Source organism: Limulus polyphemus, unplaced genomic scaffold (assembly GCF_000517525.1).
Source record: "Limulus polyphemus unplaced genomic scaffold, Limulus_polyphemus-2.1.2 Scaffold225, whole genome shotgun sequence".
NCBI lineage: Eukaryota > Metazoa > Arthropoda > Merostomata > Xiphosura > Limulidae > Limulus > Limulus polyphemus.
In genome coordinates, this window is record NW_013665835.1 from 46,824 (window position 1) to 55,184 (window position 8,361).

The following is an 8,361-nucleotide window of genomic DNA, read 5'->3' on the forward strand; positions in this document are numbered from 1 at the left end:
AGTGTTAAATAGTCACAAAAGCGTATTTTTATACTAAAAGTTTCGAACGTTTACGCTAAAAATGAAATAAACCAAATAATTTTGAACAAAATAAAATTAATTTGGGGTTGGAATGAGGTTAATTAGAAGTTTCTAGTAATAAACCAAATGGTTATTTTGTCCAATAGAAACTCTTTCCTACCCTTATCTTTTCATATTCTGTTTAATATTTCATGAGGAATGCGTCATGTAATTTGCTTTTTTAAAGTAAAGTCACAGTTTCCATCGTGGGGGATAGAACCCCAGATTTTAGTGTTTTAAGTCCTTAAACTTACCACTGACGCACCGGGGACATCATTAGTTATTACCTGCCCATTATTTTGTTATGTCGTGGATGAAAAATCATCAATTAATTTATTCATTTTTTATTTCTATTTTTTTTAGGCATAAGATTTAACACAAGTGAAGATTACACGGAGTCGAGATTATGGTCCCATTTCGTATTGAAGGTGTTCCATAGGAAAGATAACATTTTGTTTCCAGTGCAAGGGAAAGAAAACAATTAACACTGACTTAGATGAAATGTGTAACGTGCATTTCTGAAAATGTATCAACAAAGTACTTAAATAGTCTATAGTCAAAATGAGCAATAGAAACCAAACGTCAAAATGTATAATATGTGAAAATTAATAACAAACATGTTCAATAACAGAGAAGGATCTCAGCACGTTGCTACAAAAGAGAGTCCTATCTACGATTCATTAAACTTAACAACGAAAATCATGTATGGTCAAAAGAAGCCTGTTGAAAATCTAAGTAATCATCCTGAGACTAAAATAGTATATTCGTCAACGGAATTTTTGTCGAAAGCAGAAACAGAATTGAGTGATGAATTGTATTCCTCGATGGTTTATGATTCTCAGGACAAGCAGGCTGTTTTAAAAATCACCGAAAAGTATGACACGCTAGGGTTAAAGCGCTTGTCTAAATCTTTAACCTCTCTGTCATTTTCGAACTCGCCAGGCGAATCTGAAGATTCTGAGATTAGCGAAAATCACAGCGTAGACACAGACTTGACTGAACAAGACTTGTCTCAGATTGAAATGTTTTTCCGAGGTCACAAAACCTACGTTTATGTGTGCCATTCTTTAGCCAACTTGTATTTCACACGAGCAGTTTCTTATGGATGTCCTGGGGAATGGGAACTTGAAAAGACTGGTGTTCCTGTACTTCTATTCGATAAAGGCGATACTCGAGCCAGAAATCGGAGGAGGTTGCAAATCGTCGTGGCTGAGAAAGGCACGGGTTTTGTTCTTTGGGGGGACGTAATTGATAATTTGACTAATTACAAAGCCCAAGAAGATTGCTTTCATACACTGTGCTTATCGAATGATCACCGGCAGATGGCAGGATTAAGTTTTGATAATCCTGCTGCTGCTGTACAGTTTCTTGACGAAATCGATCGTTTGACATCGGACCCATTAAATATATCATTGTCAGTGCCTAAAAAGATGGGCAAAACTCGAAAGACGAAGCCCACAAAGGTGAAACTTCCAAAGAAGTGTGATATATCACAACCCTGCTGCTTTCAGCACGTAACTACAGTGGGCATGCAGGACCAAGAACATTTTTACACCTTGGCAACCTTAGTGCCTCAGAAATATGGACAAGACATGTGAAACCTTACAACGGTACAAAGCAGCACGTGTAATAACAAATATTTGTTTCTGAATTTTTACAATTGCGCGAAAAGTTACACGTGATACTGTACATCGGAAATTGGGTAGATTGTGTGAGTTTCACACGTGTAACTGAATAAAATTTGTTTGTTCGCTCAAGTTTGATTTTGACATCAATATGGTATCATTATGATTTAAACTCTCAGCTGTTAACAGTTCTCAACAGTGTTGTTTTTATGACCTTATTCTGGAACTGTTACGTTTTGACAACTTTGTCATTAAACGTCTAACCACTACCATATACTTCGGACTGTGAGAAGACCATCTTAAATTTTTTGTTTTGCTTTTCATTGGTTATTGACTGTGAATATTTTGCATAACAATTTATGTTACATAATATGATATATAACCTATAAACTGCTTATGTTTCGAATAGTTTTTCAACTTATCAATAGGTTCAAAAAATATTTTCTTGACATAAGTTTGAGTTAACCCACCAAGGCTGATTTTAACTTTTTTTTTAGTGTTAGTTTGACAAACAAAGTGTTAAAAATCGTTAATGTTCTAAAATTATAAATTGATTTTAAACATTTATTATGACTTATCGGTGATAACACAATGATACATGTACAAAATAATCAGCCTCAAACAATGAATAAAGTTATTAAACAATTATTCATATGCTTTTTCATACATTGATAAAATTCTGTTGTAAAAGAATAAAAGTAAACGCAACCATTATCAACATTCAACGATGTCTGTCCCATTGTTCTCTGGTCTGGTTATGGAAATTCTTTTACCACAATGCTAAATGAGAAGCCGCTTAATGCAATTATAAATAATACAAAACGATACAAAATGGACTTTAATTGATTTGTAATTGTTTGCTAAAGAAACACACTTTGCTTCTGTGTTGTCCTTTCCAAGGAGACAAATTTAATGTTTTCAGAGAATATTTCCTGTTGTTATGGAAGCTATACAAGGGCAAGTCACAAAACAGAGGTAATTTAATAATGTTAAACATTTGTATAACAGAGTTCCGGAGAAAACTCTTTCTTAGAAAAAAACAGTTACGACTAGTAGATTTTGAAATTCTCTTTTCAGTTCGGGGTTAAACAGATAACTACGATATAGCAACGTATTTTCTTCAATTAGCCTTGAGGCTTTTAATATAGAACAAACCTCAATAAAAACACTTACGACCGGCTTTGAAACATTTTGCGTAAGTCGTCGTTGAAACGTGGACGGAACCATAGAAACAAGTATTTCGAAATCAATCATACTTCCCTTCTAAAATTACAAAGCAGTAGTGTTCAACAACAATGAAAATACGAAGGAGTATTAATGCGCTATATACATAGGATAGTAAAACAAACAATCTTAATGCTCTATATACATAGGCTAGTAGAACAAACAATTTTAATACTCTATATACATAGGACAGTTTAACAAACAATTTTAATGCTCTATATACATAGGCTAGTAGAACAAACAATTTTAATGCTCTGTATACATAGGATAGTAGACCAAACAATCTTAATGCTCTATACACATAGGACAGTAGAACAAACAATTTTAATGCTCTATATACATAGGATAGTAGAACAAACAATTGTTACTATTCTCTTTCAGCTTCGATACGAGCTTCTTCAAGCTCGATTTGTTTGAGTTTTAGCTGGATCTCTAATTTATTTTTATCACTCAACCCCGATTGGCTAGTAAAGACACTAGAGTATTCCTCTAATGCTTCCTCAAGCAAAAAATCATCATCGACTAGTATTTCGATAATACGCTTTTTTTAGCTCATTTTTTCTCATTGATGTTTTAACTTCTAGTTCTAAAATTTTGGCAATTTTGGGTAACTCATTTTTGTTATATCTTTCTAGTTGTTCGAGGGAGGTTGATTCAAGAAAATCTTGATAATCAGACATGATCAAGTCTTTTTGGGACTGATAAATATAAAATGAATTATGATATAAATTTTAATTTAGATTGAATTTTGTCTCTGCTTCAGATCTCTGACACGAGCCACCAATTTATTATGTTACGTATTAGAATTTCAAATAGCCTGAAATTGAGTTAACTGATAAATTTAAATTTAGTAGTTAAATTGTACTTTGGATTTATCAGTTAAGTAAAAGCCGATATATAGTCAGTTTATGGTATTTGCCAACAAAATTGATACACATAGTTTTCTTTTTTTTAACACAAAATACGTTTTAATATACACACAACAATACAATTTACAATAACAGTTACTACAAATAGTTATTACAAACAATGATTTATAAACAAAAGTTTCACAAACTTACAAGCAATATAAAGTCTTCTTTCTAGTCTGGAACTTCTTCGATATCTTATCGAGAGTTCACGATGAGCGAATTAATTATGAGTTGACGTAGGTATAATTTATTTGACAGGGAGCTAGCTAGCTTTGCCCTTCGTTATTCGCTAGCCATACACGCCGAGTTTTCCACCGTTGAAGTTAGTTAATGTTTTCGTAAAAGTGCTAATGTCCGATGAGAATCCACTGAAGTTAAATGATTTGTAATGTTCGAACTTTGTAAATGTTTCTGGTCAAATATCTGAAGTTTTCCGATTGATAAACGATATATCAATCATAGTTATAGCTTCCGAAGTTTATAGCATACTGACTATAACGAACTAATGATAGATACCCTTTTTCAGTTTTACGTAATAATACTGATGCTAACACAAGCGTTTATGTACATACACATATTGTTGATTCTTTCTCTCGATAATCTTCTACAACTTTAGAGAATTGTTTGTTTGTTTGTTTTGAATTATGCCAAAGCTACACGAGGGCTATCTGCGCTAGCCGTCCCTAATTTAGCAGTGTAAGACTAGAGGGAAGGCAACTAGTCATCACCACCCACCGCTAACTCTTCGGCTACTCTTTTACCAACGAATAGTGGGATTGACCATCACGTAATATAACGCCCCCACGGCTGAAAGGGATTCGAACTCTCGACCCTCAGATTGCGAGTCGAGCGCCCTAACCACCTGGCCATGCCAGGCCTACTTTAGAGAATAAGCGGGAGTTTCGAAATACATATTTGACACTATAAGCTATTCATACTTCTAAACATAAACTTAATCTTAACAAACGTTGATATTAAAATAAATGTATAATAATAAAATCGTCACACAATGTTGCTACTGTACAGTAATAAAATATAACAACGTATATAGGTATAAGTGGCATAAAATCCATCTCTGGGTCACATGATGTCACGTACATTTGAGTTTCATTGCATGAGTTTGACACTTTTTCAGTACTTTGCTTTATTTGTAATTAAGCACGAAGCTACACAATGGGCTATCTGTGCTCTGCCCACCCGGGTATCGAAACCCGGATTCTAGCGTTGTAAGTCCGCAGACATACCACTGTGCCACTGGGGAGCACTTTGCTTGAAGTAAGAGCTATTAAGTAATCTAGGAATTTGTAATTATAGTATCCCAATTTTTCTGAAGTGACTTATGGTGTTCCAAAAAGGGTTATTTATTACGGATCGAACTTTTACGGCAGCCAAAATTATTCAAATCATTGTAAATATCTGAATACTGGTATCACGTTTTAGTGTTAACTGCATTGTGAGATAACGCTCATTGTCCTAAACCAGTCAAGCTTTATTTCTTGGGCTAATACGGTGTTCATAAGACAAGTAAGTTGTCATGTATGCAACGCAAAAACATATTATTACATCGAGCTTTAATCAAGCAGAAATAATGGTGTTCATATAAGCTTGTAATTATCGTTTTACTGTATACGACAGAGAATTATCAATCATACAAGTCTTGTAAAACTGACAGTAGAAACTTTCAGTAATCACCAATTGTGATTTTGTCAAACTTAAGTAAGCGAGATTACAGGGTTCATCTTAAATCTTAATGGAACAAAATTAATCCATTAAATATTGTTATTCAAATACTAATAAAAAAACGCAAGCATATTTTTCAAAGAATGGTAAGAAATGCTCATTTTTACATGTCTATTTTGAAAACATAGTCATAAATAAATGCTTGTATTATATTTGGAAGATTTAGAATTCGTATTAATTTTGTGTTTTAGTTCGTTATTTAAAATACCATATTATTTCCATATTTTTCCCTTGCATATCATTAGCTAGGAGCATTTATCAAGAAAGGTTCGTTGAAGGAATCAGATAATAATAGAAGTGTCTGCAAAAGCATTAAAATCTTAATTTTTCGTTATGTCTCCGTTATAAAGAAATGCATATAAATGTATATATTCTAAACAATTAAAGATATATTTTAAAGCTTTATAGGAAAACACAAGCATTTTCTAAAAATGTTAAGTAGGTTTTATTTAAATTGAATTTGATTTTGAAGAGACAAGAAGAATATCCGTGTAAAGGATATCCTGCTGTCGGCAAGGTTCACCCAGCACTATCACTGTACGTACTTTGTAAGAACTTTAGACTTAGAGGTATTACCCCTACTATATTATTATTTATTCAATTCAACGACAGTTATTGAACAGTCTATACACACTGTCGTACATTTTAATCTACGAATTTATTTTATTTTTTCAGTTTCCATTTATATATTTTCAATTGCTGTATATAAATACAATTTTATTATAATAGGTCACTTGACAGCGTGTAAAAAAACCCTTTGTAGTATATAAACAAATCTAGGCCTTGTTCAGCTCATATGTGTTAAACATATTTAACAAACTATTCAGAAGAGGCCGTAGGACTGATCCTGCCTTTTTGAAGTTTTATGGGTCACAGTGTACCTCGCCTACTTATAAGTCTTAAGGGTGAATTCTCCAACAGCAAAAAATAAATATATTTTTTATTTTATTTTTTGAGACTTCAAAATAATATACCTATTATTGCATTTTTTATGGACTTGAATATACGAAGTAATATAAGTTGTCTTATACGCTAATAACTCTTCTTGTGTTTGTACTGAGTATTTCATGTATAAAGACACAGCTGTTGATATATAACATGTTTTTTGTTGTTAGACTACAAGCGTGTCAGAAATTATTATTATGTTTCCTGATTTTTTAAACATGATTCTGGGTTTGTATATAAAATTAACGATGAAAAACTCCAACGGTTATAAACATTGTACATTTATAAGCATACTAAACAGCAACTAACAACATTCAAAAACTATTTGATCAATTATTGTATTTTCCAATTTTAGAGAACATGATATGTAACTGGTACTTATTTCTTTGTCGTCTTCTTGTTCATTCTTAAGATTTTTTCCCTGTGGCTCAGCGGTAAGCTTCGAGATTTACAATGTTAAAAATCGGGGTTCAGTTCCTGGGTAGAACGAAACACAAAGAACCCATTCAATAGTTTGATCCTAAAACAAATAAATTTTAAGATATTAAGAGCCATTTGATATCTTACAAAAATGTTTGAAAGAATTGCTGGATATGAGAAGGAAAAGAAACGATATATGATAAACACTATTATTTAGTAAATATTTGCAAAAATATGGTTCAAATTAAATTATAGGTTTTAATTTCTGAGGGGTATAAGTAATTATATTGCTTTAACACCATATGTTGCCCCCAGGTGGCTCAACAGTAAGTCTCACAGCTTACAACGCCAAAATTCGGATTTTGATAAGCGTGGTGGGCAGAGCACAGATAGCCCATTGTGTAGATTTGTGCTTAATAACAACCAATAAAAAAAAAATAGCATCATATAAGTTTATCATGACAATGCTTTGCATATAGGTGCGTTGCATTTTCAGTACCTATGAGATTCGTGTACTAATTCAAGTAAAGCACGACCTAGATTATTCAATAAACTCATAACACCTTACATTTGTTTTACATAAAAATAGATGTGTTTGCTTCGGAAATTCGCATAAAGCTACATAACAGTTATTTGCGTTAGCTATCCTTAATTATGAACTGATAAGACTAGAAGGAAGGTAGCTAGTCACCAGCACCCACCGCCAATTCTTAGCTACTCTAATCAAATAGAAGGATTTGACCGTTATTCCTCTAACAAACTCACGCTCTTAAGTCCAGAACGCTAACGATTAAGCCACGCTGTCCCTCGATATAAAGAATACAGCCTTGATCTACTATCTCTTGAAACTCCGCATAAGGAAACAGTGGTTACCAAAGAGTTAAAAATAGTTTTAATATAAAGTTAGGTTTATTTCACATTGATTATGGAGACGTTTCTGTTATGGGGCAGGAGAAACCTTTTGTTGAAGACTTAGTACCAATATTTCACTAAAATGTAGGATAACTGTTAATCTCTACCACGTTAAAACTCGAGGTTCGAACCCCAAGGCGGAGAAAGCGCAAAGAGCCTATTGAATAGTTTTTATCCTAAAACAAATAAACCTTCTTAAGGTTTACCCTAAGAAATAGCACTTTTGTCCTACGGATGATGATCTATTTCAGAATAACAGACCAATTTATCGGCCATGATGAACTCTTCAGTCAACAGCAGATTGGCGAGTCTGTACAAGACGATTTTAGTTTGTGGTCTACTGTCACAAAAAGACACCCGCACTTTGGATCTGTAAGTACTCTATAAGTTTGACGGTTAAATCCTTCTATCCGGCCCGGCATGGCCAGGTGGGTAGGGCACTCAACTCGCAATCTGAGGGTCGCGGATTCGAAACCCGGTCCCACCAAACATGCTCGCCCTTTCAGCCGTGGGGGCCATTTAAA

General features: G+C 33.5%; 1 protein-coding gene across 6 annotated transcripts in view; it reads left to right on the plus strand.

Annotated features, from left to right (window-relative positions):
• The window catches only part of LOC106478560, a 37,796-nt gene extending 35,386 nt beyond the window's left edge, over positions 1–2,410 (plus strand). For all 6 annotated transcript variants that reach the window (XM_022382173.1, XM_022382169.1, XM_022382168.1 and 3 more), the window contains one exon: positions 424–2,410. In XM_022382173.1, the coding sequence (XP_022237881.1) occupies positions 678–1,658 (981 nt within the window). In that variant the 5' untranslated portion in view covers positions 424–677 and the 3' untranslated portion in view covers positions 1,659–2,410. The remainder of the gene's footprint in view (positions 1–423) is intronic.
• The last annotated feature ends 5,951 nt before the right edge of the window (positions 2,411–8,361 follow it).